A 23,992-nucleotide genomic window follows, 5' to 3' on the forward strand; every position below is an offset into this window, starting at 1 on the left:
AAAAAAAAAAAAAAAAAAAAAAAAAAAATAGTATATCCATACAATGGAATACTACTCAGCAATGAAAAGGAATAAACTTGATAAATCTCAAAATAATTGTGGAGAGTGAAAGAATCCAGACAGAAATATTTCATGTTGTACAATTCCTTTTACATGAAATTCTAGAAGATGCAAAGTAATCTCTAGTCACAGAAAACATATCAATGATTACCTGATGGGGGGTGGGGCAGGAGGAAGGGATTCCCAAGGGGCACAAGGAAACTTTGGGGGGAGGTGATGGAGATGTTCACTATTTTGATTTTTACGATGGTTTCACAGGTGTATACAGATGTCAAAGCTTACCATTTTGTACACTTTAAATATATGCAGTTTATTGTATATCATTTATAACTCAGTAAGCCTATTTTAAAAAAACAAAGGGACAAAAGTGTATTTCTAAAAACCACTGAGGGACTTCCGTGGTGGTCCAGTGACTAAGACTCCACACTCCCAGTGCAGGGGGCCCCGGTTCAATCCCTGGTCAGGGAACTAGATCTCACATGCTGCAACTAAAGACCCCGCACGCAGCAATGAAGATCCCACGTGCTGCAACTAAGACCCAGCACAGCCAAATAAATAAATATTTAAAAACCACTGAACAACTTGGGAAATAGGGGATTTATAAATGTAACCGCATTTTTAATATTTAAAATTTTGTAAATTTTAGAGAATGGTAAAATATTTGAATCCATAATTTTTGTTACATCTAAACTTATAGTGTCTGTAGACTATACCTATAGAATAGCATCTATAGTATTTGTATAGTAGCTAAAATTTGGTTTGAGGGGTCTCTTTTTTTCTTTTTTTAACAATAAATTAGAAAATCTATCCCCATGTTGTTTAGAAATATTTTTTCATGAAGGAGGCAGCGGCGGGGAAGATTTCAAACCAAAACTACGAGCCAGAAAAGCACAATTTATGGGGTTTTCCAAAGCTTGTTTTAGAAATTAAGAAAAGTCTACACAATTTTCTTAACCGTTAGTGACTGTACACTTACTCCCTAACACCCCTCTCTGTTTGATATGAGGTCCGGGCTTGAAAAACCCTCTAAATATCTGATTAAAGACTCAGTTCCTGTTGTCCTGCTTCATTAGAGATACAGTTGTGTGATGCATGTTCATTATATTTTGGAATGAATTAATTTATGTATCCTCACGTTCCCAACTTGTCTGTCCTGATTTCTCCCAGTTTGATGCCGACCGAGACGAGGATGAGGTGTTCTACGACATCAGCATGGCAGTTGACAGCAAGTTATTTCCAAACAAAGAGGCTGCAGCAGGTAAGTCACTGTGTCCTTTGGGCTGCAGTATACCCTGATCCCCTGCCAAGCGTCTAGGGCTTTGTAGTAAGGTTGGAGCTCAACAAACTGCCGTAAGGTCGTAAGCATGATGTTGTCCTCAGGTCTTTACACCTTCTGGTTTAAAAGTAAAGGCACTGTGTTTCCCTGGTGGCGCAGTGTTTGGGAGTCCGCCTGCCGATGCAGGGGACGCGGGTTCGTGCCCCGGTCCGGGAGGATCCCACGTGCCGCGGAGCGGCTGGGCCCATGAGCCATGGCTGCTGAGCCTGCGCGTCCGGAGCCTGTGCTCCGCGGCGGGAGGGGCCACAACGGTGAGAGGCCTGCGTACCGCAAAAAAATAAAAAATAAAATAAAGGCACAAAACGACATAGAAAAGAGCCATACATCTGGCTCTTAACAGTTACTGCCTTTCTTCCAGTCATTGAAAGTGCAAATTAGCAGGCAGTCACAGTGTAGCAAAGGACCTCTGTTACTATAATTTTAAAACGATCTAACCCACAATTTGTGCAACAATAAAAGTTACAGTTTCTCCAGAACTCCCTAACTCATACCTGTCTCTCCTATGCCACCTGGGAAAAGTCTCCTCTTTGGTGTGATAGCTGCTCCCATCCCGACCCACAGCCCCTGTTGTGGCTCTGCCCCTTGTCTTCCTATGTCTAGAAGTTTGACGTTGGACAATCATGCAGGGTAATCCTACCCCTTTAAGTAAGCGGTACTCACATTTCTGTCCTTGACCCTTCTCTCACTCTCTTTTACTCTTTCTCTGGGTCAGCTCCTTGTCCGTCCTGGTTTCAACCATCAATTCTACGTGGATGACTCTCAAATCTTTCTCAGTCCTCACCTTTCTTCTCAGTTATGGCCTCAGTGAATAAAGACCAAAAGTTCCGGGCTGTAAAGAAAAAGGCTAAACACCTAAAAGTTTGAAGCCGTATTTGAAGCTCACTGCAAGTAGGTTCGAAGAAAGACAGAGTTTTTTAAAAGGCAGTAGCTTTCTGGACAGACCCGCAGAGCACAGACAGCTGACGTAAACTCGCCTGCCTCATTTTCCAGTGATATTTACAGAAAGATGGCCTATTGCAGGGCAAGAGGGAGTGTTGTTGAGAAGCATGTAAGATCATATAAACAGAAGTACCACTGCTCTGAAAACTGCTGACACCTGTGCTTTTATTTTAATGTTTCATTTAGAACATTCATTTAGACCTCTAATAACAAATATCTATCGGCTAGATACCCTCAGTTTCCAAACAGTGGAGCAGAGGAGAAGATTTAAGCGGCCCCTTCTTTAGAACTCCCAGCACTTTATGGCTCTCAAGTAGCATCGCTCCAAAGGAGCCTCGTCCTATAGTGATGTAGCTGGGCTGGCTTGTGTGCAGTTCAGTAAACTGTGTCTTTGTCCTCTTCGTGTCCCCTTGGTAGAGTACACGGTGCCTGGCCCATAGCAGAGGCTTCCAGACCACTCCTTCCTCTCTACGACTCCGAGCTTATGAACAGAGGGGTCTGTGCTCACAGCCTCAACTCCCCCTAGATCCCTTCCACTTCCAAGACCCCTGAAAACTGGGTTCTGCTCCAGCCTTAAAGTAAACTTGTTCTATCTGTAACAGCCCTGGTGAGCCTGCACCAGCAGGTGAAATCTCCCAGCTTGTAAATGTTGGTCAATTAAACTCAGTCAATTAAACAAGCCATGTCCGTGGCCTCTGCTCTGTGACACGGCAGCCCCCAGGTTTTCTCCCGTGGCTCTTCCCTTCTCCTGAATCCTCTCTCTGCAGTATCTCAGCTGCCCCGCTGCTCCCATATCACCTCCACGTGAATAGCTTTCAATTCCTTTAAATTTTTTACATAAAAATCGTAGGTGTTTAAGATATACTACACGATGATTTGATTTGTGAAATGATTACTACAGCCCAGCTAATTAACATACTTCATCTTCATATAGTTACCATTCTTCCGTGTTTGATGAATGAGCGTCTTAGCAATTTTCCAGTATTCAATGCATATTATGAACGTCGTCACCTTGCTGTGCATTGGATCTCTAGGCATATTCTTCCTACGTAACTGCAACTTCGTACCCTTTGGTCAAAATCTCCCCACTTCCCCCACCTGCGTGTCTGTGGCAACCACCATTCTACTCTCTGCCTCTATGTATTTGACTTTTTTAGGTTCCACATGCAAGGGAGATCACGCAGTTTTTCTCTTTTAAGAGAGCCAGGCAAAAGTGTCCCTGCCCTCACACCTCACACCGATCATGGATCGTCGTTCCTCAGAGACACCTTGGGAGTCCAGGCCTCCTTCACTATCCCTAGTGAACTCATCGAAGCCTTTGTCATTCCTGGCCCGGCCCATCCGTCTGTTAGGAATCCTGTTGCTGCCATGGGGATCCTCCCAGAATGCAGCCCCTTGACAAAAACCAAAACAAAGCAAAACCTTCCATGACTTTCCTGCAGGCTGAGCACCAGGGTTCTTACCGTGACAAAAATATCCTTAGCTTTCCTGCAGTGGTCATGTCCCCGTCAGAGCGTCACCTCTCCCCTCCCTCACACCAGCTTCCTCCAGCACCTGAATGCCTCAGGTACCTTCCGGCCTCTGGCCATTTGCACAAAGTACTTGGAACCAGCTATCTCCATTTGCATCCCTCTACTCTGTCACTCCTTCATCCGGTCCTTCATCTGGCCGGGTCCTGCTTTGTATCTCAGTTTAAATGTGATTTCCTCAAGGAAACGTTCTCAGACCCCATCCCAGACTACAACCCTGTGTAGCGCTCTGCCCTTTACCTTCAGGGCATTCATCGCAACTGTGATTATATAATTAGGTATAGGATTGTTTGTTAAAACTCTATTTCCTTCACAAGAGTGCAAGACTTCATGAGGACAGAGAGTATATGTGAGCGTTGGTTTGAAATCCGGGATGAATCTCATGCGAGATGCCACGTTAGCCTTTTCTCTTCTAGCTGGCCACCTCAGCTGGGCTACTCACCTGGGCTCATCAACTCACAGCCACACCAAATTTCCTTTGGCTCCAGAGCAGAGTGTGCATTTGCTTGCCTCCAGGCCAGAAAATGCCATCCCTGAACCTCTGCACCCTGTCTGTGGTGTTTCCTCCTCCATGGAAACTTCCAGTAATACTTCTAGCAGAGTCATCTGCCTACATCACTCAGTGCCTCTGGGCTTCAGTGTCCCCATCTATAAGGAAAGAATATTAGCGCTACCTCATAGGACAGTTGTGAAGAGTAAATGGCTTATGTGTATAAAGCATGCGGCTGTCCCGTTTAAAAGGTTAAGTATAGGTTAGTATCTTTGCTGAGGATTTGAGGGGTCGCAGGGAGAGACCACATCTTATGCAGCACAGCCTTTCCCCATTTTCCTAGGTTGACTTTTACCCTCTTCTCCCTCTCTTCCTCCCTTCCCCCACCGCTGTCATGGAGTAACTAAAAAAAAAAAAAAAAGAAAATCCCCCCTTCTCTTCTCACCCAGAACAGTCCCCCAACACCCAGTTCCCTCGAGGAGCTTCCTTCTAGTCCCAAATACTGCCAGGATATTTTTTTTCCAAAGAAATACAATGCCCTTCTTCAAAGGAATTCTAACACAAACTGCTACTAACACTTCCAAGCCTGTTGGAATTAGGGCTGGATTCTCCGTGCCTAATGCCTAAGGTGCTTAGGAGGGATTTAATGTTCAATGAGCGAATGGAACGAATGATTAAGATTGAGATCCACACCACTGTAACACAATTATACTCCAATAAAGATGCTAAAAAAAAAAAAAAGGATTGAGATCCACAAAAGTGAAATGTAACTGTCCTTTTATCCATTTTTCAGTCATTCAGCATATATGTATCGAATGCATAGAATTTCTAAGTTTTGTTCTTAGATTCAGAGAAGAAATACAACCCCACCTAAAGCTGCTGACGGTTTAGCAGAAGAGACCGGAGAAGGGAGAGACCGCTTTCCTCAGACGGGGCAGGAGAAATGTGAGAGGAGCTTTATCTGCAGACTCCCTTCACCGTGCAGGAAACCCCGCCTTGCAGGAGTCTCCCTCTATCTGATACTCCAAGTGGGAGGAGAGCCTTCCTCAAACTTCAGATCGAAGATCCACTAGGAGGAAACAAGTCTTTACCAGTGTCCCAGAAGGCAGTATGGTTAGCCTTCCTGTACCTCTGAAGCCAATTTGTCATCGTCCTACTTAAGTTTAAGGAAACAACCTGAAAATATTTCCGAAGACCATTCAATGTCTAAAACTAGTGATACTGAGTGCCCCCTGTGGGGTTCTATTTCAGCTCATGCCTTTCTCTGTTATCTATGGGAAGGATACTTTTTTTTTTTTTTAACATCTTTATTGGGGTATAATTGCTTTACAATGGTGTGTTAGTTTCTGCTTTATAACAAAGTGAATCAGTTATACATATACATATGTTCCCATGGGAAGGATACTTTTAAATCTGAAAAGAAATCAAGAAATTCAAAATAGAGGGAAACGAAAGCCATACCATCACTTTTGCAAAAGGTCCTAATTTTGCTGTCTTCTTTGAGTAACAAGATCATTGCAGTTGTTTTATGTGTTAAATTATCCAATGAAAGATGGCAAAAATGTGTACATATGGTTATATTTACCTCCCTATTTTGTATGTCAAGCCTTAGACTGTTATTAAAGGTCCCATTTTCAGCAAACCAAGCAACCAATACTAAAAGAGAATGAAAGCTATTCAATCATTATCTGAGCTGATAATAGCATCCTCTGTCTATGCCTTCTATGATCTATTAGTACTGTTGCCAAGAGCAACAGCACGTCAAGAAATTCCACCCCTTGATGATACAATAAAATTTCTGTTCAAAACATTTTATTAGGAAAACCAATCTCTTCTTCCTTATAAGCAGAAGTTGCTTTTTAAACAAAGACCTCTTCATTCTACCATCGCTGAAGATAGTTTTCTAATAATCTTTTTCCATTTTCAAATATTAATGTGTAATATCTCTGTTAACTGGGTTGTCTAAGAGTCCTTCACATTGTACTTTATTAAAACGACCAAAAGAACAGTTTCTAATTAAATAAGTAGGACACAGGAACTGAAACAGCTATATGTTTAATGAGCCTCTGTGTTCAGATCACGTTGCTCACTGCGCATGAATCACTCTAAATCCTAAGGGGAGGGTATCATTTGAGTATCTATCACCACTAGTCAATGGTGAATAATATCCATATTGTGGAAGTAACAAAAACTAGTTAAAACTGGCTTTGCCTTTAACGGTGCTGTCAATAGCAGCCACCTTGACTGTCACAGGCTGGAGTGACACCTCTTTATTCCACTTTCTATTCTTCCCTTTCCGCAGCCACCCAGTGACCCACTTCATCATCGGCCATTCACTGTTTCTATCTTCTCAGAATGTAGAAGAGATAGCACACTCCTCCAAGGTCCTCCCCTGTAGAGCACTGTAAGGAAAGATCATGTTTATAAAGGCATTTGGATTTTGCCTGCTTACAACTTGGAGTCAGCAGGCTATGTTAGAAATGGGAGCAGTGACTTCTGTCTTTGATCTCAGTCACTTTCTGCATGACCTTGGCCAAGCTATATAACTTCACAGCTCATTTTCCTCTTTTCTAAAGTGACAGGGTAGGATTCTATGAAATATTAAATTCTAAAATGTCCATGATCTTAAAATGGAAAAATGTATGTTTTACTTCTGACATATTTACTGTCTCCCAACACATAAGTGCAAAATGGTCTTCCAGCTGGGTTCTGAGACATCAGGTAGTTTGGCCCTAAGGTACACCTTTTATTTATAAGGTACATCTTATAAATAAAAGTATTTATCTGAAAAATACTTAAAGCACAGAGACAGAAAAATTACAAGTATATAATCCTTCTACTTAAAAAATTATATATAAAATTAATGTTTCCATATCACCCCTCTAGTCTCACTTTATTAATAGTCCTCCTAACTCCATTCTACAAGCACCTCATTAACACTGGTGTTGCCAAGGGCATCACCAAGAATTGTGCAGTACACATTTATGCAACTATACATGGTAGCTCTACAGTTAGTTACTTTTCCAAAATGGTTTGATGGGTCAAGTATCTCCATTTTGAAAGTCTTTACTGTACTTAAAAAAATTTTTTTTTTAAATTACAAACACAGTAAACAATGGTGTTACTGCTTAGTACTTAGTCAATTTGATAATGGGTTAGTACTTAGTCAATTTGGTGAACAGCAGGGGTAATGATGAGAAGAGTAGAAATGACGAAAGGCTGTGTGGGGACACACCTTGATTCCTTTTCTGGAAGAAAGTATGGAAGCAGCATCTCTGGGAGAGGTCCATATCTGAGAAGTGTGTGAGATGCTTGACATTGTTTTGAAAATTCATCTTCATTAAACATTACTCATTGCATATTCTGAACAAGAGTTATTTGGCAAGGGCAAGTTTACAATGAAGCATGGAGTGGTTGGTTTCTTCACAGGGTGCCTGGCTTTTTATGGACAGCACTGAATTCTGTCTTTCTGGCTAGTTAGGTAATATATATTTCCCAGCAAGAAAGAGTCATTAGATGAGGATGATGAATCAATTGTGCTTCATGAGTCCCATTAAGACAATTACTGGTTTAAGTGTGAGCCTTGGGGATTAATGGGAAGGTGATTCAGTGTAACCTGTAGTACCTAGGGGGAAAAAACTCTATATTAATACACTAAGTTAACCTGATTTTTCTCACCTTCAGGGACTAAGGTGACCCAAAATCTAGAGGAAAAACTTCTCAGGTTCTCATGGAGTGAGCAAACTCAGCCCTTCTTTTCCTGGAAACCCCTTGCTCTACTCTCACTCTGTACTTTGCTCCTGGTGTTCCTTCTTCCTCAGCCACCATTGCACACCCTTAAACCACTTCTCTTCCTGGACCACCCGTATTCACCCTCACAGTTTAGACTCACCGACTATTTCCTTGTGAAGAATCCCACCCCCATCATCTCCTCCACTACTAATCAGAATTAGTCTTTCTTTTTGGTTTCTGAAACTTGCTGTTGATAAATTCATCTCCTCCACAAGATCATTGTCTTCTAGACAGTGTCTAGGTATCTGTGTTACCAAACCATTCTTGGATCTACTCCCCGACATGCAGTAAAACCAGTCTACTGACACCGGGTTGTGGTGAAGGAAAGTGCAGCATTTATTGCAGGGTGACCAACAAGGAGTTCAGAACAGCTAGTGCTCAAAAAGCCCAAATTCTCTGTGGGTTTCAACAAATTATTTTTAAAAGCCAGGTGAGGGAGAGGTGTCCCAGGGTATGTGATCAGCTCGTGCACAGCTCTCTGACTGGTTGATGGTGAGGTAACTGGGCGGTGTCACAGGGGTTAACATTCTCAATCCTTAGGCACTAGTAGATCTGGGAGCTAGGTGTTCATGATCGTCATGTAGTTAATTTCTTCCATTTGGTGGTGGTTTTAACCTTTGTAAAACAACGCAGGAAATGGGTATCAGATACTATTATCTAGGTACTTCAGAGAGGAGCTAAAGCAGAGGATATGGGGGAGGGGGTCTGTCCTAGGAAGGCCCCATAGGGTCCTGCTCTGTTACACCTGCATTTTCCATCTGCAGGCCAAACAGTGCCTGGCAGATGGGAAGAGTCTGGAAATATTTGTAAATAAGACAATATGGAAACTTGGTGGGCATTTGTTTGCCTCAGAAATGTACATGGATGGCCTCCATCAGGTAATCTTTGTTTTCCTAATCTTAGGTTCAAGTGACCTTGATCCTTCGATGCTGTTGGACACTGGAGAGATCACTGATACAGGATCTGATTACGAAGATCAGGTACTTAGAATCTAAAAATATTTCTCTATTTAAATGTTTCTAATTTTAGTCTTTATAAATGTTTCATGAAAATTAGAATTACAAATCATTCTGTGAAATGTTTACAGAGAACTAAAATAATCTATTCCATGATAAATCATACAGCTTTTATACATTAACTCTGGCCCTTTAACCCTCCCTTATCCACAGATTCAAAGTGGCAATTAATTGAGGAAAGATTTGTGGTCAAAAGTTAGATGAGATAGAAGTGAAGTTACATGAGGTTCTCTTGGCCAATAATTTGCCTGTGTCTCTAGCCCTTCCCTGTAATAAGCCCACGGTATTTACTAAGCATTGGTTACAGGTTCAGGGCTCTGCTTTTCTCTTTCTAACCTGTGAAAGAGATTGATGACCAAGGACAACACAGCCAAGATATTAATATATTTTCTATTTGAATAAAACCAAAGAGATTTTTCTGGGTCATTTTTTTCTCAGAAGAAGAACTCTTCCTCCTGCTCTATTTTAATGATCCAAAATAGTTGGCAAATGATCCCAGTCTCTAATTAGGCCTTATTTTTTAAAAAGCATCATGTCTGAAATTTCCTTCCACCTCTCATCAGTGCTCCTCTGTGGTGGCTGAAAGCCAAGTGAGCATGTTCTTCTGGAATTGTTTTTCCCCCATTTTCAGCTAATATGTGTAACAAATAAAGGGGATAGATCTGACCAGTGTCCAAATGTAACGGCTGTCTCTCTGTTTCATATACATATTCAGAAGCTATTTTCACAAGCATTATGTTTCTTCCCTTATATCACAAAGCAAGGAGAAGATATTGACAAGTATTTAAAATATGTTTTAGCATATATTAAGCACTTCATACATACTAAACATTGTGCTTAGTTCGTTAACTTGACTATCGTACTAATTCCTCACAACATCTCTAGGAAATAGGAATTATTATCTTTATTTCATAATTAAGAGAATTAAGACTCCAAGAGTAATTTGCGCACAGTTATGCAAATAGTTTCACAGTGGGGAAGTGAACTCAGAGCACCTTCCTTAACACCTGCACTCCGCCACCCTCATCCTCACCTCCAAAGACAGGCCATTCAGTGGTGCCTTTTTGGAGCCTTTTCAGTTGCTAACTCTTAAGACCCCAGCAAGGGCAAATGCCAGACAACCACGGTGAAGGGTGAGCTCACCATCCAAAATTACAGACTGCACCAAGGAATGAACCGTAGCAAGAAATCCAGCTGATTAAACAAATGGAAGGGTTCACACTCCAAGGACTGGGGATAACAGAAAAGCCTGAAAGAAATCTTAATCTGGGAATATTTAAAATATCCAAGGAGATAAAGGGAAGATTAGAAACCATGAAACAAGTACAGGAAAGAATGGAAAGGAAGAAGCAGGAAGGAATAGGGAGGCAGAAATAGAAATTCTAGGCACAAAAATATATTGTCATTGCAATAAAACTTCAATTAACGGTTGAAGAGTAGACTAGACACAGCTAAAAAGAGACAATGATAGGGGTGGGGGGTGGGATGAATTGGGAGATTGGGATTGACATATATACACTAATATATATAAAAGAGATAACTAATAAGATCCTGCTGCACAGTACAGGGAACTCCACTTCGCTGTACAGTAGAAACTAACACAACATTGTAAAACAACTATACCCCGGTAAAAAAAGAGAGAGACAATGATAGAGCTGAGGAAATTTCCTTCAGATGAAACAGAGAGCTAAATCATTGTCAAAGAAAGAACTTAGGAGACACTGAGGATGGAATGATTGGGTCAACATATTCTAACAGGAGCTCCAGGAGGATAAAATGGAGTGGATGGGGCAGAGCTGCATTTTAACAGATAATGGTTGAGAACTTTAAAGAGGTGAGAAAAGACAAGTCCCCAGATTGAAGGAGCACATCCAGTCCTGAGCAGGAAAGAAAATCCTCACCTATTCTTTTTCCATTTAGTTCCTCAACAAATATTAATAGAGCACCTACTATGTGCCAGGTACCATTTAGGCACTTGGAATATCTAATTGTATAAAACAGGCAAGGATCTTCCATACAGGTGGGGAAGACAGATAGTAAACAATAAACATAATATATTAGTAAATTCTCTAGACTGTTAAGTGTTATGAGAAGAAAAAAAAGTAGAACACGGTAGGAGGGTTAGGAATGCTGGGTTGGGGAGGGCAGATTACAGTATTAAACAGGAAAGTCAATATTAACTAGGACGGCCTCATTAAAGAGGTGAGATTTGAGCAAAGACTTGGCATATAACGTAAAACATTGAGAACACAGGGACAAAAATAAAATATTAAAAGTGAAAAGGCATTACCTATAAAGGAACAGCAATTTGGGGGACAAAAGATTAAATGAAGCAAGGGTTTGCATGTATTGAGTACTTACTGTAAGACAGACACTGTGTTTTATGGTTTACGTGCATTATTGCTAATCTTTACAATAACTCAAGAAGGTAGCTCTGTTTATCCCCAATTTACAGCTCAGGATATTGGAGCTCATAGAGGTTAATTGACTTCCCAATACCAAACAGCTAATAAGTAGTTGAGTCAGGAATCAAGCTGTGATCACCCCAACACCAAAATCTAGTTTATGCTTTCACACTCCAAATAAAGCCATTATAAAGGTCACTGGTAATCTATCACCAATTCCAGTTAACATTTTTTTATTTTAAATAAATTAATTTATTTATTTTTGGCTGCATTGGGTCTTCCTTGCTGCACACGGGCTTTCTCTAGTTGCGGCGAACGGGGGCTAACAATGATGTGTCAATCCCAATCGCCCAATTCAGCACACCACCATCCCCACCCCACCGCGGTTTTCCCTACTTGGTGTCCATATGTTTGTTCTCTACATCTGTGTCTCAACTTCTGCCCTGCAAATCGGTTCCATATTTCTAGGTCCCACATACATGCGTTAATATACGATATTTCTTTTTCTCTTTCATCTCTGGGCTTTCTATCTTGTTCCATTCATCCATGTTTTTGTTTTTATGCCAGTACCATATTGTCTTGATTACTGTAGCTTTGTAGTATAGGCAGGTGGACTCTTAACCACTGCGCCACCAGAGAAGTCCCCCAGTTAACACTTTTTAGTTATCTTTCTTGACCTTTGCGCCTTTGATCCACCACACTTTTACTGTAAAGGGCCGGGTCGTAAATATTTTAGGCTTTGTGAACCATAAGGGATTTGCTGCAGCTACTCAAAGCCTGCCATTATAGTGCAAAAGCAGCCACAACTATACTTAAACAGGAGTATGGCTGTGCTCCAGTAAAACTTTATTTATGGACACTGAAATTTGAATTCCACATATTTTCCTGTGATTTATTTCAACTATTCGAAAATGTAAAGCCCATTCTTAAGTGAGAGGCTGTGCATAAACAGGCAGCAGAGTGGATTTGACCTGCAGGCCGTAGTTTGCTGACCAAGGCTATAAACCATCCCCATCTTTTGACAGTGTCCTCTCCATTAGTTTCTAACACTTCTATAGTATTTAATACTGTTCTAAGTGCTTCACATTTATTACCTCATTTTATCCTGAGACAATTACGTGAAATTGATATTATTACCCCCATTTTACTGATAAGGAAAGTGACGTACAGAGAAATTAAGCAGTTTATTTAAGGTCACACAGCTGGCAAGAGGTAAAGACAGAATTGAAACACAGCCGTCTGACTGCAGAGCCAGGATCAGGAAAGATAGGTGAGGCTCTGCTACGGTAACAAATAAAACTCAAAATCTGAGTGTTTTCCTTCCAGCGAGACCTCCAGAGGGATCGTGGATGGGAAGGGAAAAAGCATGGGAAGGGGGACCTGCTCTTCATTGCACATTTCTTCCTCCCACGATCATTTGACATCCCTAGTCACTGGCTCTGCCTCTGTGCGAAGAGGCAAAAGGATGGAAAACGGAGCTTACTCAGGTGCCCAGGAAGAGAGAGACAGGTTTAGTGAGTGTGAAGCCAGCCTGGGCCACAAAGCTCTGGCCCCCACCCTGTGTTCTGTCTCTGGCACTCCTCCTACTTCTTGGCTCACTCTTTCTTGCTTTCCTTGCTGAGCTCTGCTCTGTTGGTCTTTTATTTCAGTGCGGGTACCCACCAGCCTCCTGGCCAGGGACCCTTCAATCCTCACTGCACATATTCTCCTTTGAGAAGCTTGACCACAGCCAGTTTCTCTTTTCCTAAGGCATGGAAACCTCAACAAAGTTGGGGCTCTGTTCACAAGGAATAGTGAGGAAATGTGAGCATTTCAGCTTCACTCAGAATTCCCTGGTGGGTTCCCAGCGCCTATGTCTGTCTGCTAAACAGCACTGGCTGGATTTCCCATGTGCATCTCAAACTCAACATGTGCAAAACTGAACTCACCATCTTCCCCCACAAAATCTGTTCTTCCTTCTGCTTCCCCTATTTCTGTGAAGGATACCACCATCCTCCCAGCTGCCCAAGCCAGAGACCAGGGCATCTTCCTAGTATCCTTCCTTTCTCTCCCTCCCTACATCAGTTTGATCAAGAAGCTGGTCAGCTGGTCAGTTCTCCTGTGCAGGCATCTCTCCTTCCCTCCCCAGTTCCACTGCCACTGTCCTGGTTCCCACCCTGACCCTTCTTCCCCAGGACCACTGAGACAGTCTCCTAACCAGTCTCCCTTCCCCAGGCTCCTCACCCATCAAAATCATCTTTCTGAAAAGCCAAGTCAATCATCACATTCCACTGCTTAAAACTCTTCATGGCTCCTCATTGATGTCAGAATTAAGTCAGAACCTCTTATCATAATACATGGGAACTTTGAAATTAGAGTCTGACCCTCTCCCCTCCTTCCCCAAACTCATCCCTTGCTAATCACCAAAACACACTGAATGCTCCAGCCACACCAAGCCATTTGCCGTTCCCCCCAAGTGGGTTGTGCTTTGAACAGTCTTTTTCCTCTATATGGAAGCTTCCACAACCCTATCACCCCTATTCTGGATAACCCCTACCCATGCTCCATCAGAACGACGCTTCTCCTTGAGGACGCCCTTCTCATTACATGTCACCTTCTTGGGGGATCCATGAGACCCTGTGTTGTAATATCCTCTTGCATTGCAGGGACTGTGTTCTGCTCTTCTGCCCAACACACAGTATGTGCTCAATAAATGTCCATTTTTTAAAAAAGTCAGTGAAATGATTTCCAGTTCTTATACTTAATATGTAACGTTTTGATAACTTGCTACCTCTTGCTAACTCTTTCGAGCCTGGGTTTCCTCTTCTCAAAAGTGATGACAGTAACCCCACTTAGACATGCTGTTTGGAGAAGTAGGGAGTGTAAGGTACCTTGTACAGAACAAATGCTTCGTAAATATGAATCCCGTTCTCTCCTCCCCCAGACCCAACTTTTCAGCAATCAGTGTCTTTCTGTAGCTTACAGAGGCCACCATTGCTTCAGTTAAGTGAATCCTAATGGAGCACTTATGGTTTTCAGTCTGGCATGTAGGAGCTTAAAAATTACCACTGTCCTAACAAGTAAAAAGCTGAACAAACTGAAAAGTCTCTTCTTAGAAGTGAGGTCACAAGGCAAACTGCTGCTCCTAAAATTGGAGAAACAGGCAGATTCAGAGAATCACAACTTACCAGAGCAGAAAACCTCCACAAGAACCAGGGCCAGGGTAAGAAAACCTAAACTGTAATTGATGAATTGCTGGAGACTCAATGTAGGCAAGTCTGAGGATAAAAACTCCATGGGCATCCAGTCATGGGGTCCCCAAACTTTTGTGGGTTTTACCACTAGGAGCTCTACCAGATTCTCACAGTAAATATCAGTCTCCTCATGCTTCCAGCAGGCGGAGGAGAAAAAAAATCATTTTGAAAGCCACCTGAGCATTCTGTTCTTAACAAGGCCTGCTCTCAGGAGAAACTAACCTACTGGGGTTTTATTAGAGCCTAACCTACCTAGGAGAATGGAAATAGCCATCCTGTCTCATCTAGGTGGGGGAACCTGAGAAGCAGTGGTGACGTTCACAGTCCAGGGGCACAGGCTTACCAAAAGACTGAGACCTAATCATAGGACTAGGTACACTTCATAGAACGTGTCTCCTCCCCCCACACTTTACCACTACAGTACTAAAAGCTTATTTACTGCAGTTCCTTTTACCTAGTACATCACATACACCTTTCAACAAAAAATTATAAGGCATACTAAAGGTAAAAACACAGTTTGGAGAGACTGAACAAGCATTAGAACAAGAGTCTTCAGATAAGTCAGGGATACTGGACTTATCAGAATAGGAGTTCTTTAAAACTATGATTAATATGCTAAGGGCTTAAATTGAAAAAGTAGACAACATGCAAAAACATAGGGCTAATGTAATCAGAGAGATGAAAATCCTAAGAATCAAAAAGAAATGTTAGAGATGAGAATCACTGTAACAGAAATGGAGAATGTCTCTGTTGGGCTCAATAATACACTGGACATGGATGAGGAAAAATATCTCTAAGATTGAGGATAAGACAAGAGAAAATTCCAAAACTGAAAGTCAAGAGAAAAAAGACTGAAAAAAAACCCCAGAATATTCAAAAGCTGTGAGACAATTGCAAAAGGTGTAATATATCAACATTATATATCAACAGTATATCAACATATAATGGGAATCCTGGAAAGAAAAGAAAGAGAGAAAGAAACAGAAGAAATATTTGAGGCAATAATGATGGGAATTTCCCCAAATTAATGTCAGGCCCCAAACCACAGATTCAGGAAGCTCAGAGAACACCAAGCAGGTTAAATATAAAAACAAACAAAAAGTACATCTACCCATAATCATATTCAAACTGCAGAAAATCAAAGACAAAGAAAAAAATCTTGAAAGAAACAAGAGGAAAAATATATCTTACCTACAGAGAAGCAAAGATAAGAAAAACATCTGACTTCTCCTCAGAAACCATACAAGCAAGAAGAGACTGGAGTGAAATATTTAAAGTGTTGAAGGAAAAAACCCTAGACTTTAGTATCCTGTGAAATTATCCTTCAGAAGTGAAAGAGAAATAGACTATCTCAGAGAAACAAAAACTGAGCCAATTTGTTACCAGTAGACCTGCCTTGCAAGAAATGCTAAAAGAAGTTCTTTAGAGAGAAGGAAAATGATATAGGTCAGAAATTTGGATCTACGTGAAGAAAGTAAGAGTATGAGAGAATGAATAAGTGAAGGTAAAATAAAAACTTATTTTTCTTATTCTTAATTGATCTAACCAATAATAGTGTGCTCAAAATAATAGCAACAATATATTTGATTATGTGTGTTTATGTATGAATGAAATGAATGACAGCAAGAGATGGAAGGGAGGAATTAGGAATATTTTGTTATTACAAGGTACTTGTACTGTCCACTTATTTGAAAGTGGATTTGGATTAGTTTAAATGTATATTGCAAATTCTAGGGCAACCACCCTTTTAAAAAAAAGGTTTAGAAAGAAATATAATCGATATGCTAAGAAAGGAGAGAAAATGGAATGATATAAAATGTTCAGTTAAAGCCACCAATGCAGAAAAAGTTTGGAAGACAAAAATAAAAACAAAGAACATGGGCAATAAATAGAAAATAGTAACAAATATGCTAGATGATAATCCAACTATATCAACAAACAATTTAAATATCAGTGATCTAAATACTTCAAAGACAGAGTTTTTCAAAGTAGATCAAAATACAAGATCCAACCACATGCTGTCTACAAGATACCTATCTTAAATATAAAGACACATATAGATAAATGTAAAGGAATGGAGAAAGATATGTCAGGTTAACACTAATTAAAAGAAAGCAGGGGGCTTCCCTGGTGGTGCAGTGGTTGAGAGTCCGCCTGCCGATGCAGGGGACACGGGTTCGTGTCCTGGTCTGGGAGGATCCCAAGCCGCTCCGTGAGCCATGGCCGCTGAGCCTGCGCGTCCAGAGCCTGTGCTCCGCAACGAGAGAGGCCACAACAGTGAGAAGCCCGCGTACGGCCAAAAAAAAAAAAAAAGAAAAGCAAAAAAGAAAGCAGGAATAGCTATATTAATTTCAGACAGGGCAAAACTTCAGAGCAAGGAAAGTTATCAGGGATAAAGAAGGGCAGTACATAATGATAAAGGGGGGGGCGGTCAATACTCCAGGAAGACATAACAATTCATAATGTATATGCTCCTAACAACAGAGTTTCTAGATGCAGCATCTGCCCAAGTCCTTGATCCCATTCTTTCCATTTGCCCCAGGACCTTGCGCCATTATCTGATACTGCTTTATCTTTCTAAAGTTCTCATCTTCAGAGTATCTTTTTTCTCTATCTAACAAGCCACCATCCCCACTTTGAAGAAAGAGGTAGCCATCAACAGTGCCAAGTGTCGTAGAAAGGCCAAGTAGGATACTGTCTTTCCTCTCCCCTTTCCTTCAACACCATATTTGGTGAAAGGGATGTCAGCTGCCCTGCTCCTACGTCCTCACCTTCCATTCTGTCCTATAAAACAAATTCTGCCTACCTATTCCCCTAAGAGACAATTAAGAGTCATCTAATTAATGTCAAGTCAGGAGAACATATCCTGTTTCTTACAATGTCTGGGGATCCAGATGCTTGATGGCACTTCTGCTTTCTCAGAACTCTTGGCTCCCTTGGCTTATGCCACCTCTATGGCCATTATTTCTTTGTCTCCTCCCCACCCCCAGCATGGTTTTTCTTACTCTGCCCTGCCTTTAAAATATTGTGTTCACCAAGTTCCTTTTTATTGTTTGTTTGTTTAATGCCAGCTTTCAAGGAAGGAAGAATATGTCTGACACTGTTATATACTCATTCTGTTTAAAACCCATCCAGATGCCTTAATGGGCTCTGTCAGGAGTGGGAGGGTCCCTCTTCTTTTACAGTTGCTTCAGCCATGCCCATGACTTCAACTTTATTAATTTATGTATTCATTCAACTAAAGTAGAGAATATCTGATGTGCCAGACTCTTATATGAGCTACTGAAAATATATGGTGAGCAAAAGAAGACACGGTTCCCACTATCATGGCTTTTATGGTAGAAATAGATAATAGTAGAATAATCACATAAATATAATATTAAAACTGAATTAAGTGTTTGGGAGAAGAAGTACATAGTGCAGTGTGTATGACCAAGTGGGATTTATCCCAGGGATGCAAGGATTTTTCAATATCCACAAATCAATCAGTATGATACACCACATCAACAAATTGAAGAATAAAAACTATATGATCATCTCAATAGATGCAGAAAAAGCTTTTGACAAAATTCAACACTGATTTATGATAAAAACTCTCTAGAAAGTGAGCATAGAGGGAACATACCTCAACATAATAAAGGCCATATATGACAAATCTACAGCTAACATCATTCTCAACAGTGAAAAGCTGAAAGCATTTCCCCTAAGATCAGGAACAGGACAAGGATGTCCACTCTTGCCACTTTTATTCAGCATAGTTTTGGAGCTCCTAGCCATGGCAATCAGAGAAGAAAAAGAAATAAAGGGAATCCAAATTGGAAACAAAGAGGTAAAACTGTCACTGTTTGCAGATGACATGATACATAGAAAATCTTAAAGATGCTACCAGAAAACTACTAGAGCTCATCAATGAATTTAGTCAAGTTGCAGGATACAAAATTAATACACAGAAATCTTTTGCATTTCTATACACTAACAATGAAAGATGGGAAAGAAAAATTAAAGAAACAATCCCATTTACCATCACATCAAAAAGAATAAAATACCTAAGAATAAACCTAAGGAGGCAAAAGACATTTACTCCAAAAACTATAACATGCTGATGAAAGAAATCAAAGATGACACAAACAGATGGAAAGATATACCATGTTTTTGGGTTGGAAGAATTGATATTGTCAAAATGACTACACAATCCAAGGCAATCTACAGATTCAATGCAATCCCTATCAAATTACCAATGGCATTTTTCACAGAACTAGAACAAAAAGTCTTAAAATATGTATGGAGACAAAAAAGACCCTGAATAACCACCTAGAGGGGTGGGATAGGGAAGGTGGGAGAGAGATGCAAGAGGGAGGGAATATGGGGATATATGTATACATATAACTGATTCACTTTGTGTTACAGCAGAAACTAACACACAATTGTAAAGCAATTATACTCCAATAAAGATGTTAAAAAAAAAAAGACCCCAAATAGCCAAAGCAATCTTGAGAAAGAAAAACAGAGATGGAGGAATCAGGCTCCCTGACTTCAGACTATACTACAAAGCTACTGTTATCAAAATAATATGGTATGGCACAAAAACAGAAATATAGATCAATGAAACAGGATAGAAAGCCCAGAAAAAAACACACACCTATGGTCAATTAATCTACAGCAAAGGAGGCAAGACTATACAATGGTGAAAAGACATTCTGTTCAATAAATAGTGCTGTGAAAACTGGACAGCTACATGTTAAAAAATAAAATTAGAACATTTTTTAACACCATACACAAAAATAAACTCAAAATGGATTAAAGACCTAAATGCAAGACCAGTTACTATAAAAATCTTAGAGGAAAACATAGAACACTCTTTGACATAAATTGCAGCAATATCTTTTTTGATCCATCTCCTAGAGTAATGGAAATAAAACCAAAAATAAACAAATGGGACCTCATGAAGCTCAAAAGCTTTTGAACAGCAAAGGAAACCATAAACAAAACAAAAAGACAACCCACAGCATTGGAGAAAATATTTGCAAACAATGCAACTGACAAGGGATTAATCTCCAAGTTTACAAACAGCTCACGTGGCTCAATATCAAAAAAGCAAACAGCCTAATTGAAAAATAGGCAGAAGACCTAAATAGACGTTTCTCCAAAGAAGGCATACAGGTTTTATAATTAATTTCATTCCTGTGACATCTTATTAACCGGAATAACCTTGAATGCCCTGTCATTTTGAAAGCAAAATGAAAATATTTGTGATAACATAATAGCATCCCTGCATAATAAAGGAAAGGAAATAGAACTCATGTGTGACCCGTGATGTGATGTGCCTTGGAGCCTTAAAAGACAGGAAACTGTTGTTAATGGGAAACCAGATAACCTTCTGGGCTTATTATGTATTTACAGAAGTAAGGGTGGGGAGAGTGCACAAAAGCCTGAAAACCCAATCTAAAAGCAAACACAGGCTCATACAGACTTAAATGTGAGTGGCAAGAAAGGGATGTGGGGAGGGTGCCCTTTGCTCCTCGTAGTCGGTTGCCAAGGAGCGAGGTTACCATTGTCCACCAACTGATGAATTATCTGTCTTTTTCTATGGGGTTTCAGGAACTTTTGTGTCAAATCCATGGTTTTATCAGGAATGGTGGTTGCAGCTAGGCAAATAAAGGCCCCCAGGCTTAGAGGTCTGGACGGGTTTGAGTTCTGGTTCTACCACTTAGTGGCTTCGTGATGTTGACGTATCCACTTACTTCCCTGAGCCTCAGTTTCCAAATCTGTAGAATGAAGAAAATAATGTGAAGATTAAAGAGCTGATTTCTCTTTCAAGGCATTCTAACAGATGTACAGCAGTATACGTGTAGTTACAGAAACATAAAGTCTTAACGTGATGATGGTTTACTGTAAGTTTCTCATATCCTCTTTTGAATGTAGATAGAAAATACTATAGAACAACAGTTTTACCATTCAGGATTTTGGAAGGACCCCTCCCTTCAAAATACATTAAGTAAAAGCACAGAAAGGAAGAAAATAATAAAACAGTGAAAATTTACTTGGGATTCCAGTCCCATCCTGAAAGATTTCAGCAGACTTGCCTTACTTTTACCAGCACTTATACCTATTTCTGTCATAGCACTCATCACATGTGTTATGGTCATTTGTATACATGTCTTTCTCTCCCAGGAGATTATACCTAGGGACCCGGACAATGTCTACTTCACTATAATTCCTCAATTCTTTGAATAATGCTTGAGAAAGTATTATTCAGAAATTATTCAGAAATTATTATTATTCAGAAAATATTATTCAGAAAATATTATTCAGAAAATATTATTCAGAGAAAGGCAATTCAGAAATATTTTCTTCACAAACAGAATAAAGAAGAATCTCAAAGGGATGTACAAGGAAGAAGCCTGATATTCTATAAACAGAGAACAGGGATTAAAACAAATCTACATGCAATGGTGACTTTTTTTTAAATTTACATGTTTTCAAAAGAGGGTAGCAGGATGTTAAGGGATCTAAAAACTATCAGAAGAGAAGTAAGGAAGGCAATTCAGAAATATTTTCTTCACAAACAGAATAAAGAAGAATCTCAAAGGGATGTACAAGGAAGAAGCCTGATATTCTATAAACAGAGAACAGGGATTAAAACAAATCTACATGCAATGGTGACTTTTTTTTAAATTTACATGTTTTCAAAAGAGGGTAGCAGGATGTTAAGGGATCTAAAAACTATCAGAAGAGAAGTGGTTGAAGGATCTGGAAATATCTAAGTGGAGAAGTACGTTTTCCTGAGAGTATGGCCTGCCCACGCCATGGTGGGCGGGGCTTGTGGTCTGGCCCACAACTCTGTTTCCAGTGCCTTGCCCAGCACCTGACTCACGCTCAACAATTAACTGTTCATTGAAGAAGTTCGGTTATCTGTAAGGGACTATATTATTTTAGAAGAAGGAACTAGACTTCTATATTACTATGTAAGAGAGAATCAGGTCCTAGAGCTGCTAATTACATAGGTGGAATTCAGATCAACGTAGGAAGGAGTTTTCTAACTAGTGTTATCCAGCTGGATACCTCACTGAAGGTATTCAAACAAATTCTAGGTAGCCATTCTTCAGGGATGCTTACAAAAAGTGATTTTTGAACTGGGTGGAAAAATTATATGCCTCCTAAGGTCCCTCCCATCTCTGAGTCTGTTTGTTTAAGAAAGGGCCAAAGTGTGTGTGTGTGTGTGTGTGTGTGTGTAACATCAACTCCCACCATCATTATCCCAGAAATATCTAAATATCACCCCCACTAGCCTGCTTCAGTACCTAAAATCCTATCTCTGTGGAATCTAAAGGGGGGTGATACTGTGTCACTAGAAGGCCTCTCTGTTTTTCATCATTAGCTTATATCATTTAACCAAATGTAACTAACTGCAGCTGAATAAAATTTCTATCATCTTATGACATTTTTAATTGTACAATCCTTTTCAGGCTTAAATTCAGACCAGTAAAAATTATTGTATCATGAAATATCAAAAATCATAGGAGTTTTCTTTTAAAAGGTAACCCTATTAGGAGGAGTAGAAACATATTAAGTAATTGTTGGCCATTGACCCTGAAGCACAAATGAATTCCTTATCATTAAGCAGAGCTGGTGTTGTGCAGGGATGTACTGTGGTTAAAACCATGGGTTGGGGTGTTAGACCGTCTGGATTTAAGTTCTGGTTCTGCCAGTTACTACCCATGTGACCTTGAACTTCTCAATGCCAAAGTTTCCTCACTTGCAAAACGGGGGTTTTGTGAAGACTAAATGAGATAATACATACCATACACTTAGAACAATAATAATTGCTAAAATGTATCAGGTACCTACGGAGAATCAGGCACAATGGTAAGTAGTGTTCAGTTATCTTAACAACCCTACCTGCAGCCCCAAGTTTCACTTGAGACTTAGAGATACTGAGCAACTTTTCCCAGATCACACAGCAGGAGAGAGGCAGAGCTGTACCACACTGCACCCTCTCCATCCTCTCCAGTGCCAGAACCTGTGCTCCTAGCCTCCACCACCTCCTCACTGAGGACGTTGCTCTCTAGCCTTGCATTTATGAGGGATTTTTAGAGTAAGAACCTGCAAGAAAAGTAACCATAATAATAGCTAAAATTTCCTGAGTGCTTTCTATGTTTCAGGCACTATTCAGAGCACATTACATGCATTAAATCTGGCCACAATCTTGTGAGGCTTTTTATTTTTTTAATTCCCGTTTTACAGATGTAGAGCTAAGACCCAGAAAGGTTAAGTAACATGTCAAGGATTCAAAACCAGGCAGTCTGACATCACTGAGACTAAGTTTTAACCACCACACTATGGTTCCACTTCAGGATAGCCCTTGAAGGGGACTTTGGAAAACCAAGAAACCTTGTTCAGTTCCAAGATCCAAAGGAAGACGGGGTGTTGGGGTGAGGAGGAATCAAAGACAGTTGGAGCTCATTTACCCTTGGATGATTTTGCTAGAACTCCCCACGAGGTCAGGAGTGGGAATGGGCCCAGAGAAGAACAGAAGGGATAGACTTTGGAGGCACACCATGTAGCGCTAGGGATGGGGCTTCTGTTTGCTTGTCTTGTCATTTTTTTTTTTTTTTTTGGCTGCATTGGGTCTTCGTTGCTGCGCACGGTCTTTCTCTAGTTGTGGCGAGTGGTGGCTACTCTTCGTTGCGGTGCTCAGGCTCCAGGTGCGCGGACTTCAATAGTTGTGGCTCGCGGGCTCTAGAGCGCAGGCTCAGTAGTTGTGGTGCACGGGCCTCGTTGCTCTGAGACATGTGGGATCTTCCCAGATCCGGGCTCGAACCTGTGTCCCCTGCATTGGCAGGCGGACTCTTAACCACTGTGCCACCAAGGAAGCCCTGCTTGTTCTTGTCTTTGATTTAGAAGCTTGCTGACTCATGAAGAACACGCTTGGTTCTAAACAGTAAATGCAACAACACTCCTTTTAAAACCACTTTGCTTTTTAATTAATCTTGTCTAGAGGAAACTGGCAGAGAACACAACCGAAAACTTGCAGTTTTTTACTGTATGTTCATAACCTAGAAGAAAATTCAGAGTCAGCAGCTTTTATTAAGTGCCTATCCTGTGCCCAGGGCTCTCATGATCTGGCTTCATCTTAACCACAACCCTGGGAGGAAAGTATCATTTATCCCCAAGGTCACACAACTAGTAATG

The 23,992-nt window shown here is 40.6% G+C and overlaps 1 protein-coding gene across 1 annotated transcript in view; it reads left to right on the forward strand.

Moving 5' to 3' along the window:
• Positions 1–23,992, forward strand: part of AK5 (adenylate kinase 5) — a 226,893-nt gene that overhangs the window by 113,395 nt on the left and 89,506 nt on the right. The window contains exons 7-8 of the mRNA XM_024734553.1: positions 1,228–1,318; positions 9,050–9,126. Of these exons, the coding sequence (XP_024590321.1) occupies positions 1,228–1,318; positions 9,050–9,126 (168 nt within the window). The remainder of the gene's footprint in view (positions 1–1,227; positions 1,319–9,049; positions 9,127–23,992) is intronic.

The sequence above is a fragment of the Neophocaena asiaeorientalis genome, unplaced genomic scaffold (assembly GCF_003031525.2).
Source record: "Neophocaena asiaeorientalis asiaeorientalis breed wild unplaced genomic scaffold, Neophocaena_asiaeorientalis_V1.1 scaffold15, whole genome shotgun sequence".
NCBI classification, from domain to species: Eukaryota; Metazoa; Chordata; class Mammalia; order Artiodactyla; family Phocoenidae; genus Neophocaena; species Neophocaena asiaeorientalis.